The sequence below is a fragment of the Diabrotica virgifera genome, chromosome 1 (genome assembly GCF_917563875.1).
Source record: "Diabrotica virgifera virgifera chromosome 1, PGI_DIABVI_V3a".
Lineage (NCBI taxonomy): Eukaryota > Metazoa > Arthropoda > Insecta > Coleoptera > Chrysomelidae > Diabrotica > Diabrotica virgifera.
In genome coordinates this window covers 154,918,662-154,945,272 of record NC_065443.1, presented here as the reverse complement: position 1 = coordinate 154,945,272, position 26,611 = coordinate 154,918,662, and the positions used below count along the sequence as shown (strand labels likewise).

Genomic DNA, 26,611 nt, shown 5'->3' with positions numbered 1-26,611 from the left:
CCTAGATGGGGATATGTCACAAACAGGATAGTTTTTTGCATATTTCCCTGAATTAAATATAATTTTTCTATTTAGTACTTACGTTTTATTTTAAATACTACCAATCATTTTAAATCATTGAAATTCCAGTGATTATATACAATGAAAAGTTAATACTTACTTCATTATATCCTAAATATCCAGATTGTGCAGAATATGGCCCTGTATTACCACCACCGGTAACATTTGCATAAAGAGAAGTATTGGTTTTATCAGCTAAGGTATAGGTTCTTCCATAGGTGACAATGCCGAGGTTTATTTTTGCGGGATCTGCACCACTCAATATCCAGTGTTGGATTCCTGTGTCCTATAAAATTACTGGATTAATATATGAATGAATACTTATGCAATATACAGGGTGTTAGTAAATAAGTACGAAAAACTTTAAGGGGCAATTCTACATAAAAAATCATGACAGTTTGCTCTATAAACAATGTCCTCAAACCAACTATTCTAAATGGGAAATAAGCCACAATTTAATTAAAAAAATGATTTTATTAAAGTTTTGACGTCCAAATCGGATGTCGTTGTCAAAATACATCGTTGTATTTTGACAACGACATCCGATTTGGACGTGGAAACGTTAATAAAATAATTTTTTTAATTAAATTGTGGCTATTTCCCATTTAGAATACTTGATTTGAGGACATTGTTTATAGAGCAAACTGTCATTATGCAACTTAGAACAGTCTTATGCAAGCAAGTGTTGTGACACTATAATATGAATTTTGCAAAGTAGAATAGGGAAATTGCTGAATTTTTTTACCGCTTATAGTTTATGGACACAATCAGTTTTTTAATATTTTTTGTAAACATGTGGACGACGACCATGGCTGTCGTGTCACATTTCATAGGCATCTGTAGATGTAATGTGACAAAAAATCTACACAACTTGTTATTTTAAAAATGTTTATAGGCTGTGAGCTCATACGTAGAACGTTTACTGGAAATTTTACATAAATGGCAAAGTGATTAATTTAAAATTAAAATTAAAAACATTAATTATAAAAAATATTAGTTGGTCAAAGCTGTGGTATATATTTTTACCTTAAATATACTTATGTTTTAAATACTGAATTTACGTTTTTTAATGTTCCGTAATATGTAATTATAAATTAATCTATTGATCTTAGCGCCATCTACATGATAATTGTGAAAGTATCCGAAGTAAGAAATTAATAGTTCATCAATAGAACGTCAAAATGATTAGCAAAATCTTAAAAAAATCTATTACAATGTAATTACTTTTTAGCGATGTAAATATTAAGCGATAATAATTAAATAATAAATTTAAAAATTACCGGTGAAAGTTGAATTAGTAACCCGCTAGGAGCGACACCAGCGAAGCTTAGAGCGTACCTATAGACGTTGTGTCACATTACATCAATGGAAATTAGACGTCTATAGATGTGCTGTCCGTCAACGTGTTAAGCATATCCAAATATATATTATTCATTTTAATTTTCAAAACGTATCTAAATTTTATGATATAATAATAAATCCACTTAAGTAAATACCTGATTAGTTTTACTTACATGACTGAAAAATGTCGCTTACAAATCCTTAACCAATACAGTTAATTTCTGGACCGAAATAAATAATAGAATATGTAACAATGTAACTAATATTCTGCATACAAAACCTACTCGAATTCAGTCGCCCCCATGACTGACTTATTATAGCTTTTGTAAATTCGCGGCCCGTACATTCTTGCGGATTAGGGACTAATTTTTGATAAGCTTCTGCATATATTTAGTTTCAAAGTTTTTGGGTAGTTTTGAGGGTTGGTCAATGTACCAAGCAACAGCAACTAATTAGCAATAAATATGCCGCCAAGAAGGGCCTTGTAGCTCTTTTCTTGTTGAGATATAGTTATGATTAGGTATGCTAGCGTATCCGTAAAGTTAGCATAACCATTGCTTCTCGGAAACGGTTGCAGCAATAAATTGTTTCAGCAGTTAATTAGTAATTATTTCGTAGCGGTTCATTTTCTAGTTTCATAATTTTTTGCCGATATCTCGATTTATTTGGGAGTGAGTTTTGTGCTAGAGTTTGATGGGGCAGTTTTTGGGAATTCGTCAATGCAAATTCAAACAGCAATTAATTAGCAAAAAAATATAGTTTACAAACAGCTTTCCAAAAAAACATTTTTTGATAATGAAGCGTCAGTATCCATCGGGTTTCACTACTTTTCCCAAGTAATGTCTGTGGCTGATTTTGTGAATAATATTTTAATATTGTCAAGCGACGATGCGATAGAGATCGGATGAAGAAGTAAAGGAGACATGCTCTACATGAGTGGAGTAATACTACGGAACAGTTTTTCAGCAACGTCTACTTGTGCACTTTCCACTAGCACTTCATTACATACCCTCAGATTGGCTCAGATGCGGTACATATCTGATGGAATCTGATTGAGATTGTCCTTCCTTGTATAAAAAAAGACTTACAGAGCTAATGGAAATAAAATATTAATAAATTTTAGAAACTATCAGATAAATACAAGGTTTATATAGATACCTCTTTATCTATTTTATAAGGAATTCTGGAGCTATTAAAAAACATTGGCAAGAGTAAGAGAGTTAAAAGTATATGGATGCCTGGCATCAAACCACTATTTTCTTTTATATTATAAAAATTTATAAATTTTATTACTTACTACATTGTATGTACTATTAGCTTCATATTCGTAATCAACTTGAGCTGGGAACAATGGTGAAACGTGTCCTACAAAATTCTCAAATGCTCCATGAAAATCAAAAACCATAACGTTAATCATATCCACCAACCTACAAAATGAGAAAAGTGATTAATATCCAACTACAATTGGACAAATTTTAAAATGGCGTCAATAAGACCACGCAACGAACAGTTGCATAAAACGTAAGCACGAAAGAAAAAACAAAAATTAAAGTATAATTAGTAGGGTATTCTCTATAAAATAATATACAAGCAACAAATACATGGATACGGATAGTAAAACAGGATCAGATATACCAAGAGAAGAAGTGAAGCACACGATCAATAGAATGAAGATAGATACAGATGAGTTCATCATCATAAATGGCTCGACAATCCGTTGTAGATCTTGGCCTGCTCGCAAAGAAGTCGTCACTCCTGTCGATTTCTGGCAACTTCCCTCCATCTTCTAACCCTTAGAATTTTTAGGTCTTCTTCCACATCATCAATCCATCTTCTTCGTGATCGGCCTCTACTTCTTGTACCCTCTGGTTTTGAAAATGTTAATCTCTTCGTGTATTCGTGATCTGACATCCTGGGAATGTGTCCAGCCGAAGTCTCTGCACTTAACGAATTTCACCATATCTGGATCTCTGTATAACTGATATAGTTCAAAGTTGTATCTTCGACGCCAAAGCCCTTTTTCATTTACGGCCTCAAAAATCTTTCTAAGAATTTTTCTCTCAAAAATACCAAGAAGCCTTTCATCGTTTTGAGATAAGGTCTACGTTTCAGCCCCATATATCAAAACCGATCTTATTAAGGTCTTATTAAGGTTTTGTATACAGAGTTGGAATAAAGTATGGAACCAAGCAAATATCTTTGAAACGAAAAGACCAATATTTATGAAACTTTGCATAAAAGTAAAAGTCACGTACAGTGACGTAAAAGGCATCTAATGGCATATTTTTTGTTACTATTCCACTTCCGGTTTCACCGGAAATAGCCTTAACTTATTTACTTTAAATGAGACACCCAGTTTATTTTTAGAGGTTTTAAAAAAACTTGTTATTTTTAATTCATACCTACCAAGTTTGGAAGAAAAAACTATTAAAACAAGATATAAATCTCTTTACCGTTAAAAAATAGCTTAATTTTTTTACGTTAGACCAATGATAATAAATATTTAAAAAAATCATCTCAAATGTTGAAAATGTCCGCCGTTCACCTTCTGACAACGTGCAAGCCTATAAATAAATTCGTGAGTCCCTCTGCAAGATTTCTCGTCGTATTAGTTCACATTCATCAATTATTATTCTGTCTCAAATGTTTCAAGCATGTTGGTCGCCTAACGTAAACACGTGATTTTAGATAACCCTAAAGAAAAAAATTTAACGGGTTGAGGTACGGAGAACGAGCGGGCCACTCCATGAATCCTTTACGTCCAATCCATCGATTTGGAAAATTCACCTCAAAAAATAAAAATTCGCCATAACCGATTATCATTAATATTTCAATACGATATTTTTCACTCAAATGAACCATTTTTAATACTACTTATTTCTGTCAATTAGTTCAGTAACAGTTACCTATGTACTATACTAAATTCAAAGAAGTCATGCAGTGCATGTAAACAACAATTTTAGTCTACAGTATAATAGATGGTACCCGTTTATCTCCTACTACGTTGTATTAGTACAAAAAATTTTCTACAGACACTTTTTAACACATTTTTTCTTCCAAATTTGGTATGTATGAATAAAAAATATCAAGTTCTTTTAAAATCTGCAAAAATATACAGGGTATCCCATTTAAAGTAAATAAGTTAAGGGTATTTCCGGTGAAACCGGAAGTGGAGTAGTAACAAAAAATATGGCATCAGATGCCTTTTGCGTCACTCTACTTGCGTGCAAAGTTTCATAAATATTGTTCTTTTCGTTTCAAAGATATTTGCTTGGTTCCATAAATCCAGTATATCAGTGTTTTATCAAAATCCTCCAAAAAAGCACTTAAAACATAAATTTTGTCTAATCATAATATCTTTGCAAACGAAGTTCAGTGCAAAGAGTGCTTTTTTAGTCTCGAATGCATTTCGAAAAATACACACTGCGTCTCCTTATGAGTTTCTTCCTCATTGGTATCTCATTGTGTTATGAAGTATCTTAGAAAACGCTAAGGATGCGATCAGGTTAATTAATCGATATTCTGAACATTTCCTAGTTATACTATTATATTACATTGTTTATTACAGCATTTCTAGATTTTGCATTTTTTACGCTTGTTCTAAATTTGATTCCGTGATTACTGAACCGCCATTTCAATACAATTTTGTTGGAATGTGCTTGCATTATTTCTTGCACGGCTTGCACAATTTTTGTAGGTTTAAGTGAATTATGGGTCTTTTGATGCGGCCCATATTATGGTGGTATTTGCATTGTTGTCAGATCTTCCGTTATTCTGGAAATCTAATGCACTTTCTGCTTTCAAATGGGACACCATATTGAAGTTGAACAGACTTTTGAAGTCCTTACGAAATATTGATTATTTTTATGTAATATTCCGTATATCTAGATGCCGTAATTTCGGAGTTATTGCTACATTTATTAAAAAAAATTAAAACAAATTATAGAAATAAATTTCTTCGGCCCGGGCATTATTTTAAGTTCTTTGGGTCATTGAAAACAAAATAGGTCTTTTGTAACTGAAATACATATATTTAAATACATATACCTATTGTTACTAATGATGCAAAGAACGTAAAATGATGTGTGCCCGGGCAGAAAAATTTGATTTTTGTATGTAAATACCACTATAATATTAGAAGACCCTTACCAAAATCTATAAAAATCGTGCAAGCCGTTTCCGAGGTAATTCAGGCGTTCCGTACATAAAACTCACTCTGTATTTGAATGCAAGTTAATGTGTATGGCCTGATAATAAAAATAAAATATGGTTACAAATGAGGTATGACGTCGACGTGCAACATTTGTCTTTAATGTATACTTACTCATTTATAACTGAGACGTCAAATCCAACGTCGATTTTTTCAACGGCGCCTGCAGTGGCTACACTGAGTAAGTATCCTTTGGGCTCAAGGACGTCACTAAGAGCTTTCAAAAGTTCGACATAATTCTCCTGAAATAAGAATATTCCTTGATTATTGTGATACATTTTGTAAAGCACGATAGGTCATTAGCGGATATAACTTTTTATAAATTACGCGTAAAGATTTGGGAAAGAGTTTTTATCATTAAACAAATAACACATTTAAAAAAAATCCAATTGTGTTATTTCTTACTTGAAATTTTGGCTATAGTCCTGTAAGGACTATTCCTAAGAAACGTTTAAAACAAATTATACCGATTTGTGCCACTGGTGAAATCTACATATTATGTATTAACAATTTTCCAGTAATTAAATCAATGAGAAAAGAAGAATTACTTCAATACTGGTTCGAAACAAATTATTTGTCGGATATCCATTTATTGGAGTTATTCTTTTTATTTAATCCATATTTTGTCCACACTTAAATATACATCTCATTCAGATTTCTCTACTAATCTCTGTTATATGTTTTACCTATCCATCGTTTTCCTGAAGAAGTTTGGATTGGGTATACCAATCTTTTCTGTTGCCTACCTTTATCTGTTTTCGTTTGGCTTGGTCCCCACCCTCTTATCTATGGTCTCCACTTTATTCTTCTGCGTGTCTGTGTGTCTTCAGATTATCTTGTCACGTATCCGACCCAACACTATTTAATTTTTACTATTTTTTCTACATAATATAATTACGAAAATAAATATGATATTCTAAGAAATCTTGCATAGTATTTAGTAAGTGGCGTGGTCACCAATTCACATGTACAAACAGGAAAAACCTGTATACATACAAACATGTAGTAATTTTTTTAAAAAAATTTAATAAATAGTATAACTTAAGGAAAATAATAAGATGAATAATAAAATACAATACACCCTTATTAAAAATACCTTTCTTAGCAAATACATAATACTAACTTAGGAGTAAGATTATGCAACAAACCTGACTAAGAACATTTTCCCGAGCCGATGCGAAGAGACTTCCTTGACTAAAAGAACAATTATGATTTACCCGCAGGTAATATTTTAAATAGGAAAATATAATTACATTAGTGCCGGTTTGATACACGGTCTACCATCCAATATGCGGTCTACCACAAAGTATTTATACCACAAAATTAATATTAGGTATTATATTAATTTTCAATCAATCATGAACAATCAGCCTAATGAGCCATATGTTGAAACTGTTTCTTAGAGTCATCCATGAAAGAATTTATCAGAAGTGCGAGTAACAAATATCGGACAGACAGTTCATCATCATCATCATCATCATCATCATTTGGCTCTACTCTATGTGAGCCTTGTCCGCGTTTACTATTTCCCTTCATTGTTGTCGGTCCTGAGCAGCTATTTCCCATCATTGATGTACTCCCATTTTGCGTAGATCACTGGCTACTGCGTCCTTCCAACTCTTTCTTGGGCGACCAACTGACCTTTTACCATCGGGCCTTTCCCAGAATGTGGCTTTCAGAAGTCTTTCGTCACTCGATCTTATAGCACGTGGCCCGCCCATCTTATTCTGTTGGCTTTAATGTAGCGTACTATGTTTTCATCTCCATATACTGTGTGGAGTTTATCATTGTATCTTCTCTAATCTCCTGTTTTCTCTTCTCTGCAAGGCCCAGGCCCATAGATAGTCCTCAGTGTCTTTCTTTCAAGTACCAGTAATTTTGTCGTTTCCCGCTGGTTCAGAGTCCATGTCTCGCTTTCATACGTTATTATGGGACAAATTATTGTCTTATATAATCTTATTTTTGCTGGTCTTGAGAGTATTTTTTATCTAAGTGCGGTCATTAATGAGTAATATGCTGTGTTTCCTGCTATGATCCTGGTTGCCACGTCCTTTTCATATTAATTTTCAGATGTTATGATCGCGCCCAGGTACTTGAATTCTTTGACGACTTCAAAGTTGTATTTTGTATTTATTAATTGACAGACAGTTCGGGTTCTGTAATAGGCCGTTCCAACATGCTGTCAATATTATGCCAATATGGCGGCTGTAAGGAAAACATAAATTTATTCTATCAGTTCTTAATGTGGTTTAGATCATTTTAGTTGCATTTATTTGTAATTTTGTTTTGTACAAGGATTAATTTAACATTTTTACTGGAATAATCGATAATATGCTTCATTTCTGTTGTGTTTTGAAGTGTGTAATGCGAAATAATCGTGATAAAGTCAATGAACTGTCAATACGGATGGAATGGCCCTGTCCCATTCAATAGTGAAGCGAGATTGCCACCAACATACAAGAGAGAGGTCCTAGAGAGAGACAGAGAATGTGCTGGAAAATTTGAGAGGCCGTGTAATATATCAACTTAAATCGGGGAAATGGACCTCATATTTTTTTAACTCAGAGCTGATAGGCAGTATTTAAAAATTAAGTTAAGTTAGTAAAATTAAAAAAATATGAGGTCTATTTCCCCGATTTAAGTTGATATAGGCAACTGAAATTACACTGCCTGTAAAATTTTCCAGTCCATTCTTTGTCTCTCTCTAGGACATCTCTCTTGTATCGTGGCCGCATTAATTTTCTTCGTGCCTATTCCATCCGTATTGACAGTTCATTGGATAAAGTTCAGTTTTATTGGTTACCATCAGTGCTACATTTTAGGCAGAAAACCAACTGAACTAAATAAGTTATGATCTGAGAGACAAAAAATGGTTAAATTTAATAATAAAGCTATAAAATTTCCTATAATAATGCTAAATTACTAAGTAGGGTACCTACAAATAACATCTGCCATTGTCTGCCATTATCTGCCAATAACTTTCGAAAATAATCACTTATCTTTATTTATTCACTGTTTAAAATTAAATAAATTCGTTCAAGTACTTCTACAACTACAAACTACACAAAATCCACAACAAAATGTTCTCAAAATACAACTAGAAAACTATTAAAGTGGTAAAAAATGTATGAAACACAATGTCAAAAAATATAAACAAATAAAATACGTTCTTTCGTGGAGTCTGACGCGGACTTTAGTATACTGTGCTTTAGTCATGGCATTTTCCGCTTGTCGTCGACTAGTTCCTGACTGTCTCTGCGAATACACTTATTAATTTCGTCCCAGTGATGACATAAACGTCAAAATCCTGAAACGGCCTATACAGAGGTACTTTTTGGAGTACAGGTCCTATTTCAAAGATGCAGTGACGTTAACTGCGACGTATACACGTGCTTGATCTACTATGAAAAGGCATTTGACAGAGTTCAACACCAAAAGATGATTAAAATTTTAAAAGGAGCAGACTTGGATGACAAAAACTTCGGAATAATTTCAGAACTCTACTGGCATCAGACCGCATATATGAAAATTACCAGAGAAGAAACAGATAACATAAAAATACTACGTGGAGTTAGACAGAGATGTATCATATCGCCGTTGATATTTAATATGTATTTAGAGAGATTTTTTAACGAAGCTCTATACGGAGTATACGAAGGCATCCTTCTAAATGGAGAAAGAGTAAACAATATTAGATATGCCGACGACAAAATGGTGATAGCAGATAGTTTCGAGGGACTTCAGAGGATAATGGACAAAATCAACGAGTACAGTCAACAGTACTGACTAAACAATAATACCCAAAAAAACAAACAAATGATTATTAGCAAGGAGAATATACACGGGGCTCATCTATACATTAATGGAACGCAGATAGAGCGCCTAAAACAGTATTGCTACCTGGGAACTATTATAAATGAGCAGTGAAGCAATGTACAGGAAATAAAGTGCCGCATAGGAAAAGCAAGACCGGTCTTTAACAAAATGAGCGCCATCTTCAAAGTCACAACATATCCCTATATACAAAAATGAGACATTTGAGATATTATGTTTTGATATGATTACGGAGCGGAGGCATGGACGCTTACAGACACCACTATTAAAAAACTTGAAGCATTTAAGATGTAACTTTATAGAAAAATGCTGCAAATATCATGGACAACAAAGATCACGAACAAGGAAGCTCTACGAAGAATGAAGAAGAAACCGGAGATTGTGTTTACCATCAAACGCATAAAACTGCAGTATCTGGGACACGTTATGAGAAATCGGCACCGTTACTCCCTGCTGCAGTCCATATTGCAAGGTAAAGTTAAAGGTAAGCGAGGACCCGGTAGAAGGAGAATATCATGGCTGCGGAATTTGAGAACATGGTTTAAGAAAACCTCAACGGAACTGTTTCGAGCCGCAGCGAGCAAGGTTATGATTGCCAATATGATTTTCAACATCCGAAACGGGTAGGTACCAGAAGAAGAAGAATATTGATTTTTTTGCTACTGGTAATGAACTTTTATAAAGAATCATGAAATTATGTCGTTTAGGCTTCTGAGGCTATACAAACACCTAAAATTTAAAATTATTTGATTTAGATAAGAACCCCTTCAAATAAAAAAATGACTGCGCCCATGTGTAGATATAATCAAACTGCAGTTGACCAGTCAAGTCGTTCATTTCTTTCTTAATCCGAAAGTGGTGTAAACGCACCGAATTTACATATTAACTGTGTAGCTTTCAAGCTTACAGAAATTCATTGTTTGATACATCGTTCAATTGACCAAAAGCTGCCCGCATGGTGACTTGGTGGAAATCTAGTGATTTCCGCATGTTGGTTTTCTTTGACAAGTTTAATGGTAAGTCCTTACCATTTTTTAGAAAGAAAGTTTTACCTTTCAAACCTATAATTTTAAATATACCATGTGAAAATTCAGCAACCTATGATTTTTGTTTTTCATATTAACTCTATTGTTGTGAAAAGCGCTAATTTATTAAAAATGTTACACAATTAGTCCAAAGAAAGTAGGTATTCCCGTTAGACAAGCGGCAGCAACCCCTGAAATTACGTTATAACGACAACGAAAATAAACTTTAAGGTGAATGACCAGTTTTAGTCATTCTTTATGTTTTCGAGGTCGCTGAATCCGAATATGAAGTTATCTTTATCTAGAATTGGTGAAACATGTTCAAAATCAAATTTTATATGCAAAAATGCAAAAAATCTATTTTGATAGTTTTTCAGATTTATACCCCATTCCTCCTGGATTATCGCGACAACGAATATTTTACTGTGCAAAATATGAAGAACGAAAGTAAATTGCAAATTATATTGTTGTTTATTGGAGTAATTATTATAGCAAAATACTTTCGTACTTCTTATGTTGCACACTAAAATATTCGTTGTCGCGATAATCCAAAACAGTCGTATATTCGTGGAATACACCATATAGACCAAGAGGCAGCGCTGAAAAATCTATTTGAATTTACTAAAGCTAGATTTTTCACAGTTGATTACTGTGAGTGTGTAGAGAAACATACTGCGGTCGGTCAAGCGAAACATAGAACAGGGGTTACTGAGAGGGTATCAAAGTTGTTTTCCTACGAAGGTAATTATTTCCATTTACTAAGGCTGAAAATCAGTACACACATTTTAAATTAAATATAAATAAAAGTCATTATAGTCGGTCAGCTGTATGACGGGACAGAGCCGGTCGGTCGGCCCCAATAGTCGATTGAAGAAATGAAGCATTTTGGCTCGCAATTTTTTCGTCCAGCATGGATTTACTTGAAATTTTCACAGAAGTTAGGGAATAGCCCAAGGATAATTTTCTATATCATGCCGCTATCATACGCTAAAACCTTGGGGGTGGCTCCCACCTCATCTCGGGGGTGGGAATTTTTTATTACATTTTAACCATATAATTCGATGGAAAAAGTATTCTGAGAAAAAAATGTTTTTATATTTTCTTCGTAAAACTAACATTTTTCGAGTTATTCGCGCTTGAAAATAACAGTTTTTCGACGAAAAAATCGACTTTTTTAAGAGGGTTTTTTGAGAATACCTCGAAAAATATGCATTTAATCAAAAAAACTGTAGATATCGAAATTGTATCTTTTAGTAACACAAACCAAATTCTTTTCCTATAATATCTTTAAGACCAATAAAAACCGAGATACGGCATGTTAAAGGTCAGCTTTTTTCGTCAAATGCACAATTTGAAATATTCAAAACCAAATAGTGGGAAAAATTTGCATTTTTTGAGGAAAATTAAATAATCTTTTTTCAACTATACAATCAGACCTTTCAAAAAAAAAATAAAAAGTTTCTAGCATGACAATTAAGCGACTTACAAAAAAATGTAGGTACCTGCTTTTTTCTACGAAAAAATCAGTGAAAACAACCCCCTAACTACATTCCTAATTCAAAATTGGTCTTCACCTTTCTGTAGTTCCTTTTATATTTATATTATCAATACACTCAAGGAGTTTGACCTATTTAAAATGCCTAATTTTGGAAAAATTGGAGTTTAAAGAAAAATTGATTTTTTGCAATTTGGTATTTTTTACCTTTTACTTCAAAATGTCTCCGAAAATACTGAAGATGTGAAAAAAATTATAAACTACTAAATTGTAGCTTTTTTAATGACTAAAATTACCCTGTGCATAGATTTTCATTATAGTGAATAGTTAGCCAGATATAGCTGTTTAAAACCCCTATTTACCAGCAAACACCCCCTTATTCGAGCCCTTTAAACCCGCCCCAAAATTAAAAACTAAGGCATCTTACGGAATTTAATTTACACAGTCTTATAGCTCTTTAAAAATCCTACAAAATCATTTTTGAGGAGTCTCATTACTGAGAGGATATCAAAGCTGCTTTCCTACGAAGGTAATTAAATCCATTTACTAAGGCTGAAAATCAGTACACAGTGTGATATAATATTTCTCCAAAATTAGGCATTTTAAATAGGTCAAACTCCTTGAGTGTATCGATAATATAAATATAAAAGGAACTACAGAAAGGTGAAGAAATAATTAGGAAGGTAATTAGGGGGTTGTATTCACTGATTTTTTCGTAGAGAAAAGCAGGTACCGACATATTTTTGATTGTAAGTCGCTTAATTTTCATGCTAGAAACTTTATTTTTTTTTGAAAGGTCTAATTATATGCTTGAAAAGAATATTTAAGTTTTCCTCGAAAAATGCAAATTTTTCCCATTATTTGGCTTTGAATATTTCAAATTATGCATTTGACGAAAAAAGTTAACTTTTAACATGCCGTATCTCGGTTTGAATTAGTCTTAAAGATATTATTGGAAAATAATTTCGTTTGTGTTACTAAAAGATACAATTTCGATATCTAAAGTTTTTTTGGTTAAATGCATATTGTTCGAGGTATTCTTAAAAACCCTCTAAAAAAGTCGATTTTTTCGTCGAAAAACTGTTATTTTCAAGCGCGAATAACTAGAAAAATATTAGTTTTACGAAGAAAATGTAAAAAACATTTTTTTCTTAGAATCACTTTTTCCATCGAATTCCATGGTTAAAATGTAATAAAAAATTCCCACCCCCGAGATGGGGTAAGAACCACCCCCAATGTTTTAGCGTATGATAGCGGCATGATATAGAAAATGATCCTTGGACTATTCCCTACCTTCTGTGAAAATTTCAAGTAAATCCATGCTGGACGAAAAAATTGCGAGCCAAAATGCTTCATTTCCTCAATCGACTATTGGGGCCGACCGACCGGCTCTGTCCCGTCATACAGCTGACCGGCTAAAATAACTTTTATTTATATTTAATTTAGAATGTGTGTACTGATTTTCAGCCTTAGTAAATTGAAATAATTACCTTAGTAGGAAAGCAACTTTGATACCCTTTCAGTAACCCCTGTTCTACGTTTCGCTTGACCGACCGCAGTATGTTTCTCTACACACCCACAGTAATCAACTGTGAAAAATCTAGCTTTAGTAAATTCAAATAGATTTTTCTGCGCTGCCCCTCCGTCTAATACCTCGCTGTATCTTTGGTCGCTGTAAATATTTCCTTTTGAAAGTTTTACTGTGTTAGCTCCGAAGTATTTAGATAACAAAAAATTTGTCCAAAATGTTTAAACGCATTAAAAGAGGAGTTGTTAATTTTTAAACATTTTGTCGTCAGATTTCGTTAGTTTCATGTTTACTTAAAAAATTTGAGAGGCAAACTTTTTAGTTTATAATTTTAACCAACACACCAATAAAATATAATTCATGAAGAAGTTTTCTGGAAAATTTTAAGTCAAAATATGCAATATGCAAAAAATGTGACTTTATAGACGAGCGGCACACCCAAAAAAACCGCTTATTTCCCGAGATACTGACCACGGTGTGGTAAATGGCTAATTTTAATCATACTTTATATTTTTGGTGGTGCTGAAAACGAAAATTAGATTAATTTTGAATTTTACGTAGGGACATTGTCAAAATCGTAATTTTATCCTAAAAATAAAAAAAATGAAGTCGCGTTTTTTTGCGTTTAACTCGCTACAAATTTGTTCCATTTTAATATTTTTTTTTTAAACTTTTATAGTATATATTTCTTACCTTTCTGAATACAATGAGTTCTGTTTCAATCTTTCTGTCTTATTATAATAAAAGTTATAAATTGTTTAAAGTAATAGATGCAGATTCCTGAATTGCAAAGTTTAATAGCAAAAGTTGAGTGACAAAATTTGAAATTTAGCTTTTTAATCAAGTTTATGTTAAAATATAGAGTACAAAGTGCAAAACTTCTTATTGAAAAAAAAAATGGTGCAACTTTTAATTTTAAGAAAAACATGATTTCATTTTTTTTATTTTTAGGGTAAAATTGCGATTTTGACCATGTTTCCCCATCTAAAATTCAAAATAAACCTCATTTTCGTTCTTAGGACGATCAAAACCATAAAGTATGATCAAAATTAGCCATTCACAACACCGTGGTCAGTATCTCGAAAATAAACGTTTTTTTTGCGGGAGTGCCACTCGTCTATAAAGTCAGTAATGTTTCAGAAAACTTCATCATAACTTATGTTTTAATGCTGTATTAATTAAAATTACAAACTAAAAAGTTGTCACCCAACTTTTTTAAGTAAACAGTAAACATGAAACTAACGAAAGCTATTCTTAAACAATAAATTAGTAAATCAACATAAATCGCCATTTTAAAGCTTTAAACGTGTTTTATCAAATATACTCCGTCTAATATATTTACCGTTGCACGTCATCCTCCTCATAGCTCGTCACGTCACATGATATCAACACGAAATATTTAGGCGGTAGGTGTGTTCTTTTTAGAATCATTTTGCCGAGTACACTGGAATTACAGCCACTAGACATATTTTATTATATAAGCGTAGAAATAATATTTGAAGATTTCTATTAATGTTAACGTAAAGAAATACACAATATAATGTTTCATTTAATTTGTATAAATGGATTATAAAGCGTTTTTATGAAGCACATTTTTGTTTGGAACACAACTGTAACTGTAATCGAATGAAGGTGATATTTTGGCATAAATTGGTCACGGTTCTTAGACATTACTACGGTAGCCTAAATCGACTAACCAATGAACATTAAGGGTGAGATTACGTCACGAGAGTTTACTGTCATTTGAATCGTAATATGATTTTTTTCGAATCCTGAGGGAACCAAGTATTTTAGAAAAATTTAAACGCAGGATGCAAGATTACATTATTACCGAGGGCGGAAAGCCCCTTAGAATAAACAAGCAGATTCTATTGATTGAAATATTTGAAATTAAATATCACACTTCTCTTTTATTTTCAGCCCTGTAACTTATTAAAATAAACATTATAGAAGTTTTCAGGGACTTTCAGCCCTCGGTAATAATGTAGTCTTTCATTCTGAGTTTAAATTTTTCAAAAATATTTATTAGTTTTCTCAGGATTCGAAAAAAATGAATACAATTAAAACACATTGGGAATTTTGACATGCGTCAAGGTTTTGCATTAACTCAATGTAAAATTCTGAACTGTTGAATTCCAGCTTCCCTAATAATTATTTTACATCGAAAGACATTAGAAACTATTTGAAGAGGATTGAAATCTGTATTGGAAATAACTGTTAAAATTGGTCTACGTAATTAAACATATTCCAAAATTTTGTAAAAATGTAATACATTTTAGTTTTCAGCCCAAACTTAGGCCACACACAATGCAATAATCTTCACATTTTTGAACTGTCAATATTTTTATTTTATCATCTATTGTTTAAAAACAATACAGTTGATAAGATACCCTCAGTTGCGGAGAAAGGATTAATAATAAAGATTTTTTTATTCAGTCAATGGTGTGAGCACTGTCAGTTAAATAGTAACGTGTGGCCTTACTTTTACACGCATACCTATTGTGGCAAATGTATCATATTTTTCAAAATTTTGGAATACATTTAAATCGTAGAACAATTTTAACTTTTGATTTGAATACAGATTTTAATTCTCTACAAGTATTATCTCATGACTTTTGATGTAGAATAATTAGGGAAGCAGGAATTCAACAATTCAGAATTTTACATTGAGTTTCCTATGGCCCTTTTTACGATTCACCACCCGGTATAAGATAAAATGTGTACTATTTGTCTTATTATTTCATAATAACACAAATAATACACATATATACACAATAACACACATTCAATGATCGAAAATAATTTAAAAATATGGGAATGTAAACTCTTGTGACGTAAGGTCAAAAATATAAGTCTCCCCACCACCGTCGGACAAGACAACCGTAATAAAGTCTAATATCCGTGTAAATTGGTAACATTTATTTGACAGTTGCGGTGATGACACTTCATATTTGTTTTTAACCTTTATTGTAAGTATTTGTTTTTAACCTTTATTGTAAGTATACCTCGTCCAATTTACTTACCGTTGCACGTCATCTGCGCCATAGCCTGTGACACGATACCAACACGAAATATTTAGGGGGTGGGTGTGTTCTTTTTTAGAATCAAAATGATTCTAAAGGGGAACACGCCTACCGCCTAGATATTTCGTGTTGGTATCGTGTCACAGGCTATGGCGCGGATGACGTGCAACGGTAAGTAAATTGGACGAGGTATATTTGTTTTATTATATTTACTGTTTTTATTATTTACTTTAACGTAAGATTATAACTTAATTCTTGTTTTCTACTTCTAAAGTTCTTACTTATTTACATTGAATATTAATTTGTTTCGTTGTGTAATTCCGCAAAAATTATGTGATATTTGATTTAAAATGAATTCAAGAATTTTTTTGTAATTCGCAACAATGGCATCTTAGATCTCTGACGAAGATAATGACGTGCAACGGTAAGTATATTAGACGGACTGTAGTTACCTCGTTAAAAATGTAATTCTTAACGTTTCTTAACTAATTCGTTAAAAATGTACCTATTTCTTTTTTCTGATACACGAAAGCTTTTTGGCCTTGAATTGTTAAGTCCATCTAATGCACTTCATAGAGGTTTTGGTAACTGAGATCCATAAAACTCGTTAGATATCTGGCCTGAACAAAGTCCCCAACAGTGTCCTTTTATACATTTTATTTCTCTGGACTCTGGACTAAATATGTAAATATATGGATATTGTTTTTGGTATCCCGCCTATGAAAGGGACGCATTTCTTGAAAACGGCTACTTTGGTATATCACTATTTTTTAACGAAAAATATTTTTGATAAACACCTTTAAAAAAGTATATTTGTTATTTTTTTTTAACACAGAATGGCTTAGAAAATATCGTTACAATTAGATAATTATTTTTGCGTCTCGAGATTTTTTGAAAGTTTGTATTTTTGTTTTATCTCTGCAAATAAGTATTAGTAAGATATCGATCTTTATTGTGATTGATTTGCTTATTTTTGTAATTCAATTAAGATAATAAAAAGTATTGACATTTAAGATTTTATATATTGATAATCTGTTTGGCCTTATAATATTTTCACAATCTTATATTCATACTTAGATAAAAACCATTTGTTCAAAACAAAATTATATTAATAGACACCTTTAGAATTTATATTAGGTATACACTGGCTAAGATTCATTTAGATTACTACATTATCTACGGAAAGCCTTTTCTTTAATTGAAATTCGTCTTAACACATTATATGAACACAATATATGAACAATGGGATTCTCTATTCTCCAATATAGGAATATTCATCATCATCAACAGCTATTCCATCCATCGTCGGATGTAAGCCTCCCTTAGGTGTGTCCATTCATATCTGGTTGCTGTTTTTTGCATCCATTCGTGGCCAGCCATCCGCTTGATGTCATCAGTCCATCTTGATTGAGGCTTGAGGTCTGCCGCTACGTCTTTTGCTTGCCATTAGTCGCCGTGTGAGAATTCGCTTTGTCCAACGGTTGTCTTCCATTCTTCCTATCTGTCCTGTCCAGTTCCATTTTGACATGGCCATCTTCTGGATCATATCTGTTACTTTTTGTTGTCTTCTTATCTCTGTATTGGATTTCGTCGTATGGACGAAACTTCGTCTTCGTCCGTTCGCCAACTCTTCTGTATATGGACGAAACTTCTCTACAGAAGAGTTGGCGAACGGTATGCCAGTTGTAACCTCAAACAGAGGTACAGAGCGCTAGTTTTGGAATGCAATGGGGTGTGTTGCTTGGGAAGGATACACTGAACTTGTGGAGGTAATTCGGCGATGATAGCTGATATATACATTGAAAATATTGTGCTACTATAAGTATGCGGTCTACCTGTCGACATCTATTATAGTGTGCAAAACGGGCCAATTTTGTGGCTTATTCTTAACGAAGTATTAATGTATAAAATTAATATAATAGTTCTTCTAAGTTTTGCATTTCATGGGTGTGGCTAAACCATAACCATACCATAATCTTTTCTCAGAAGGGTTTTCACACAATAACGAAAATCTTTACAAAGTGAATGAACCATATAAATCAGAAGAATTATTATTTCAATTTTACAAATTAATACTTTATCATATCAATATATTATTCTAATTGGGAATAAGCCACACAACTGGCTTATTCTCAAATAAAATAGTTAACAGCGATATAACATAGGATTATTTGTAAAACTAAAATAATAATTCTTCTTATTTATGCGTTTATCAACGCGACAGTAGACCGCATACTTAGTAGGACCGAAAATATTTTAGTATACCATGTTTTGCCGTTTTGAACGTTTATGCTTAAGACACATTCTACATACTATTGACTATTGCCAGTTATAAGAGGCCATTGTGGTCCTGTTCCCGTCTTGATATAAGAGAAATATAATAAGTAAGGGCCGGTTGTTCGAACGCTAATCAACAATGATCACTATCAAATATTTAATTACTGTCACCAAAACTGTCAATGTCAACTTTTATTGGGTTGCTGAAAACATAATTAATTAAAATTATGAGATTAGTTAATCAATTAACATAACAATTTTTAACATAATTGATTAAGTAATTTCATATTATGTTTTCAGGAACCCAAACAAAGTTGACATTGACAGTTGGTGACAGTAATTAAATATTTGATAATGATCATTGTTGATTAGCTTTCGAACAACCGGCCCTAAATGTAGAGAGCATTTCTAAGGAAATTACACAATGACGAAACTATCCCATATCAGTGGTGGCCCGTGAGGTAGTGCCATAGAGCCATGGCACTGCCTTGCTAACTATGTAGAAACATATTTTTTATCTTCAAAACTTTTTAATTCCTGCACACACACATGCTCGTATCAACCCCAGCCCCGGGGAACATGTGTGTTCCAATGGAAAAGTGGAACCCACATGTCCGAAGATCAAACCGGTCACACCCCGTAATGGAGTGGTACCTATCTGACCCCCAAGCTATACCTCCACCCCTCCCCATCGAAGGACATACCGAATGGGGAGGCGTTGATCTTAATGTTACTTTGGATGCCCTGGGTAATGGGACACCCTTTGTATTACTTCATGTGGTTAAGCCACCTGGTTTTAGGGGTAGCTAGAAGAGCTTTTCTCCCTATTAATGACTAAGTTAATTTTTTACTTTACTTTGGACTTGAGTCCTAAAAAAAAAAAAAATGTGTTCCGGACATCAAGGCACCAATCTAAGTCGGTGTCTTGCTGTCCAGACCGTGTGTGCTCGGTCACTCAGCCGGCGAATTGGCAAAATAAATTTTGTTCTCCTCGACGGCTGAGCGCCCGAAAGGTGTGGCCATCAAGCCCACGTCTGTCGGTACGTGACCTTGATGCTCACATTCCGCGGCTATGGTCCATTTGACCTACCTGAAGGGTACTTAGTGCCTGAAGGGCGACATTTGTGTTTCGATATTCTGTGGTTATCTCAATTTTTCATTCTTAAGGGTTTCCTCTATATCCAGCTAACTGCTGTCTAGGCCGTCTATGTACCGTTCTTTGGTTTTCGTCGTAGTTAGTCAATTCTCTTAATAATCTGCTAGGATGGTTTCTGATATTGTTAAATATTTCATGTGCTCTTTCGTCTATCATTCTCAGGACTTTCTTTTGTTGCGTATGTCCAAATACATATCTTAATGGGACATATGTAGGTATATTCAGAGCTTCCCTGATCATGTGGTTTTGGATGGTTTGTATTTTTTTCTTATTGGTTTTACACGTGTGCCCCCATGCGGCTGAGGCGTATGTTAGTGTTGGCAAAATTATACAATTTGCCATCCTAATCTTTGTCTTAAATCTCAGTTTACTTTTTCGACCTATTAGCGATGACAGTTGACTCCTAAGGGCTTTAGCTTTGTTGACCGTTTGTTTTACGTGTTCTGTAAAGGTCAGCCTTTTGTCCAACATTACGCCTAGGTATTTGGCTTGATTTGACCATTCAATTTGGGTATCAAATAGGAATAGTACCTCATTTGGTCTGCCTCTTCTTTTTTGGTACATAACGGCCTGTGTTTTGTCAGGATTGACAGCTATTTTCCACTGCACACACCATTCTTGTAGTTCGTCAAGAGCTCTTTGTAGATGTCTTGTTGCAAAATCTGGGTGGGTACTGCTAAAAGCTATCGCTGTATCATCTGCGTATAGACTTAGCAACGATCTGGGTTGAGTTGGGGTGTCTGCCGTATATATGGTATATAGATATGGCGACAACACTGCCCCCTGTGGCACACCAGCCTCCATGGTCCCAACTTCGGACAGGGTTGGCCCTATCCGAACTCTGAACCTCCTGTTGGCTAGGTATGACGAGAGAAGACACGTCATCGCCTCACTATAACCATATTGGTTCATTTTATACAGCAGGCCGTCGTGCCATACCCTGTCAAATGCTTTACTGACGTCTAGAAAGGCGGCCGCTGTAATTTCTTTTCGTTGAACCCTTTCGTGATATATTCTGTTAACCTCAGCACTTGAAGTTCACACGAGTGCTCGGATCTGAATCCGAACTGTGCTTCAGGTATTGTTCCGATTGCTTCAGATTCTTCTTTTAGCCTAACTAATACGACCCGCTCTGCGATTTTGCTTAATGCTGATAATAAGCTTATCGGTCGATAATTCTGTGGAAATGTACCATTTTTTCCTGGTTTTTCAATCATGATTACGTGAGCCTCTTTCCATCTGTCAGGAAAATGTCTTAGTCTTAAGATGTTGTTTATTAAATTTGTTATGTACACTATTGCTTTTCCTGGCAGATTTTTCAGAGCTCTGTTTGTAATCTTGTCCGGTCCTGGAGCTTTTTTAGCATTAGTACGCTTGATCAGCTGTCTGACCTCTTCAGGGGAGGTGTGTGTAATACCTATAATGCCCTTTCTTCTTTTTAGAATTCTACATCTTCGTTCGACTTCTTCTGTGAAGTCTAGATCTTCATCGGGATGATAGTTTTCCCTACATTCTCTTTCTAGCGTGTTTTTCATTACTTCCGCTTTGTCTTCTTCTGTGTACACAATTCCATTTTCACCGTGTAAAGGAGGGATTGGTTTTTTATCTTTTCTTAGTATTTTAGATAGCTTCCAGAACGCGGATTTATTTGGGTTTAGTTGCTGGATATAGTTGTCCCAGTTTTCATTTCGATGATCGTCTAATTGTTTTTTGACTTCCCTATTCAGTTCATTAGCAATTCTTTTGTCCTCTGGGTTTCTTGTTCTGTTGGCTCTTCTTCTTTTCCTGTTTTTCTCGTTTATCAGTTCTTTCAGCTCATTGCTGATTTCCCTGAATCTTCCTTTTGTTGTTGGAGTTTTTTCTTCTGTGGTGCTGGCCTCGATAGCGTTTTGTATCGTTTTTTCTAGATGTTTAACGCATTCCTCTAGTTCTTCTTTTGTATTTATTGTTGGTATTGCACCAATAGTTTCACTTACTATTCTTTTGTAGTTTGGCCAATTTGTTCGTTTTTTCTTATAGGTTTGCAAGTTGTTTGTTTCTACTGCTCCCAGGGTCAGTACAATTGGGTTGTGATCTGAGTCACCCTCATTCATTGAATATATTTCGTATTGTTGACCCACATTTTGTAGAATTGCTATGTCTAGGAATGTGGGAAGTCTGTTTCCACCATGGAAGCATGTGGGTTCTATGGGTCCCGCCACCATCGTGTTTGGTCGTTCTTCGAGATAGCCACACAATATTCTCCCGTTGCGGTTTGTGGTTCTATCGAACCAGTTCGGAGATCTTGCGTTCAGATCTCCTATAATGATAGAGGGCTCTACTGTGTCTAATATGACATTTAAGTCTTCCTTGAAGATTGGATCATTTGGTCTAACATATGCTGAAACAATTTTCAGCATATCTTTTCCTGTCTTGATCCTCACTATGGTGGCTTCCATAGTGATGAGTCCGTCTGGTGTAGGAATTACTTGGTGTTTGATTCCTTTTTTCACCAAGATCGCCGTGCCTCCTGATGTGGCTGTGTAGTCATTTCTATAGACATCATAACCTGGAAATTTTGTTTTTGTTTTTTCCGTTATCTTAGTTGCTTGTAAGGCTATGATGTCTAGTTCGAGTCTGTTGGAAAACTCGTCCAAGGTGTTAATTTTCTGTTTTAGCCCATTTGGATTCCATGACCCTATACGCAGATCGCCCAACTGATTAGTTAGTTCTGTTTACACCAATATTGCCCATAGCACTCACTACATTGGTCATCCTCTCGAACATGAACATGAAGTTTTTCATCTGTTCATTTACAATTGCCATGAGATTTGCCGTTTCGTTGTTTTGTTTAGATTCATCTGTCGTCTTTGTTATTTGTGCGTAGCTTTTGTTGGTACTTCTGTCTGTAGGTGTGTGTTCTTCTGTTCTGTTTCTTGTTTGTGCCTGTGCGGTGTATGTTTTTCTTTTTGGTGCTTTGGAGCATCCTCTGTAATTAGCTGTGTGGGCTTCGCCACAGTTTGCGCACTTTGGTTCGGTGTTCCTGTCCTTTGTGCATTCGCTGCTAATGTGTGATCCGCCACACTTAACGCATTTAGTTCCACAGTGACAGGCTTTGGATCCATGGTAGAATCCTTGGCAGTTATAGCACTGCATAACTTCTGTATTTTTTCTTATTTCTTCTTCGATATATATTTTCATGTAACAGAGAGTTGTCAAGCTTTTCATTTTTTCTTTATCTTCTTCGTTTATTGTAACTAAGAAAAGTGGCAATTTTTTCTTGTCTTCCTTCTTGGAGATCATATTTGTTACTTTAATCGCCATGATTCCGTTTTTGTTAAGTTCTTTTTGTATATTGCTTGTTTCTGTTGTTTCATGTAATCCTCTGATTACTAATCTTGTGGTGCGTTCTGAATCTATTGGATAAGCGATGTATTCAATAGGGCTTTCAGGGTTCTTTGTATTTTGTTCTTCAAGTATCTTGATCATTGCTAGGTACCCTTCTCTATTATTTGTCTGGATCACGATTGACCTTCCAGATTTAGCGAATTTATTAGCGGATCCGATTCCCCTTTCTGCGGCTTTTTGTAATATCTCTTGGCTTTTTCCTATCGATTTGAGGATAATCGCCGGTGGTCTGGGTGCAGCCTTCGTTGGCTGTTCTTTTTCTGTTGTTGTTACGGTATTTTGTTTTTGCGCTGGTAATTTGGGAATACTGTTTTTCGATTTTTCTTTTTCATTTTCGTTTTCAGTCTCCATTTCTATTTCAGTGTGTTGATCTTTCTCTTGTTCATATTTCTTTCTTAGCATTCCTCTGGCTACGCATGCTTCTTCATTTCTCTTTTGTATTATTAATGTCTGCTTTTCAGCAGCGCTAATATTTTTCGGTTCTTCTTCTGTGACGTTTTTTTCTGTTATTTTGGTTTGTTTGTTTTGTTTTTTCTTCTGGTGCTGCTGGGTTGTCCATTCAGCATTGTTGTTTTCCATTTCAATCAAGTTTTCTTTATTTGGACTATTAGCAGAAGTTTTACGTCTTCCCTTTTCATGAATATTTGTTGGTTCTTCTACCGTCGCTTTCTTCTGCGTTTGTTTTTCAGCTTGCGTTGGTTTTTCGTTCGATTTTGAAATCAGCTTTTCCTTTTCCGCATGTTTGTCTATCATCTCAAGTAGCTTTTGAGTTAGTTTCTGTATTTCTTGATCTTTGCCGGTTATTTTCTCTTCTAGTTTGACCATTTGGAACTTGTTTTCTTCTTGCATTTGATGGATTTGATTCATTAGGCGCTTATTTTCCGCCTCCATTTTTTTCATCTGTTCAGTTAATGTGTCCAATGATCGAACTAGTTCTTTGTGGTATGTGTCCATTTCTTTGGCACGTTTAATTTCTCCTTTGTCTGAGCCGCTTCCTAAGGAATTGAGTCTTTTTCTTTTCTCTTTTTGTACGTTGCTTATATTTGTACTATTTTCACTGATTTCATCTTCCCTTTCACTTATTTCACCCTCGCTAGAATTATTATGGGAAATACTTGTGGATATATTACTATTACTAGACATGGAATCAGTAACTACTGTTACTATGCTACCTACAGAATATGTAGAATTAGCTTCATTTAGAAATTCAATGTTTGCAATATCTATTTTCTTTTTATTTGTTTGTGAATTATTTATTATTTTTAAATTGTCTGATGGACCTAATTTTGTTTTTAGTTTATTGGTATGATTTGAATTTACTTTATTTGTCTTATTTAATTTTGAATTTTCTAAATCATTAGCTAATTCGTCATCTGTCAATTCAGGCAAGCTTTCAAAAATATTATTGTCTATAAAATCATCTAAGGTACTTAGCTTTGTCGTCATCCGGTGTCTGGAAGGGTCTTTCGTGGGCCAAGAGCCCCTTTCTGTCGTGTTGTTTAGCACTTTACACTGTTGTTCTTGTTTTTTTTTTGTTCGTCACTTATAAACACAAATAAAATAGTTAAATTAGTTTATATTTAGCACGTTAGTTCATCAGTTTAAAGCCACGATTTTCTTCGTCAAATTCACTAATTATTTTATATACTAACACACTTTTATTATTAAGGGCCGATTGTTCAATTGGAGATTATCTTCAGATTAACAATAATCTTCAATTAAACTTAATATTGCGTTGTTCAATCCAAGTTTAGCACTTAACCATCTGTTAACAAGAGATTATCTTAATCGCTCAAAAACGAAGGATTAACGGTGTTAACTAAAGATTTGTAACCTTACTTTCTGGTTTTTAATTAAATATTTTCAAGAAAATTCCAAATTGGAACAACCATCGTTATTGCATGTATTTTGAATTGTTCTTTCTATAAATTTTCAGTGGTAGATAAGATTTGCAGTTATAATGCAGTAACAATTTCGTGTCTCTAATAATAATGGCTATTTCTCTTTTATTTTGATGACAGAGATATGACAGGAGACGAATATTTTTTAGCTGTTTTTAATATAATTTTTTTGACTTCAAAAAAATGTGTTTCTTAAAAAATTTATATTAGTACAAAAATAAATTAGATCTCTCAGTGTATAGGTACTTATGCTTTTTACAAATTTATGCATGATAATTATTAATTATTTATAAATACATATTTCCAGAAGTTTCGCTTTTTTTCATTATGTGTAAAAATCAGGTAAAAACAAATTGGAACAACTTTTAATGAAATTTTTGTGAAGGAATAGGAATTATTTTGATAAGCTAAAAAATTAACATTACTATTTAAACATATTTTTTTACGCAAAGTTAGCGGTTGTACTTTTAATACTTTCTTCCATTTTAAATATGTTTAATAATGTAAATTAAAATCTCTGTCAGTAGTAGTTGACATGTACTAAACACTACATGTCAAAAATCATTAACTTTATAACACAGAACACATTTTTATGTACAATTTTCATGATAAAGTTTGTTCCAAGTCGTTAATTAATAACTGGCAACGTTGTCGCCGATTCAGTACTCGCGTTTAATAAATCCGAAAGTTAACTAGCATTGAACAACTTCTTAAAAAATAATCTTTAGATTAAATTTAATTACGGTTTACTTAATCCATGAGTTAACTACTGATTGAACAACTGGCCCTAAAAAAGTTAATTTTTTTGAGAGCAGATTAAATTTATAACTATCAGTTTGACGTTTATTTGACGTCGGCTTTAATTCCTGTTAATTTTTTTGTGTGTATTTCTTTTGATCTTCATAAATTATATAAAATATGGCAACTATGGGCGTAATACAATCCCTGCCGACAGCGGAGAGTATTGGACAGGAGAATCTCCTTCGTGCCGAAGTCAGTACTGGCACGACTAGAGAGAGAAAGATTTTACGAGCATTCTATGTAAGTGGCAGAGAAAGAGCTATATTGGACTATTAGTATACCTTAAAATTAGAATCTCTGTGCCAGGCACGAGGGTATGATGCCAGGTCTATTTATTTTGAATTTCTTTACGTGCTGGTTTGTCGCTTTTATTATGTATATTTTCTGTTAAAAAGTTTTTGTATTTATAATTAAACTTTTAGTGCATCATGATCGTGTGTATTTTGATAATATTTTGATTATTTCTTAAGTTTAATTGATTAATTGACAATGAAGATTAGTATCTTAAAAAAACTTTTTGGTGTTTTAACGCTAGAAAAAAAAAACTACAAATGTTATAAGGTGTTGTGGAGC

General features: G+C 33.7%; 1 protein-coding gene across 1 annotated transcript in view; it reads right to left on the bottom strand.

Annotated features, from left to right (window-relative positions):
* Positions 1–26,611, bottom strand: part of LOC114334396 (chitotriosidase-1) — a 59,319-nt gene that overhangs the window by 2,058 nt on the left and 30,650 nt on the right. Inside the window, exons 4-6 of the mRNA XM_028284432.2 lie at positions 5,726–5,853; positions 2,699–2,828; positions 161–346 (exon numbers count right to left, since the gene is read on the bottom strand). Of these exons, the coding sequence (XP_028140233.2) occupies positions 161–346; positions 2,699–2,828; positions 5,726–5,853 (444 nt within the window). The remainder of the gene's footprint in view (positions 1–160; positions 347–2,698; positions 2,829–5,725; positions 5,854–26,611) is intronic.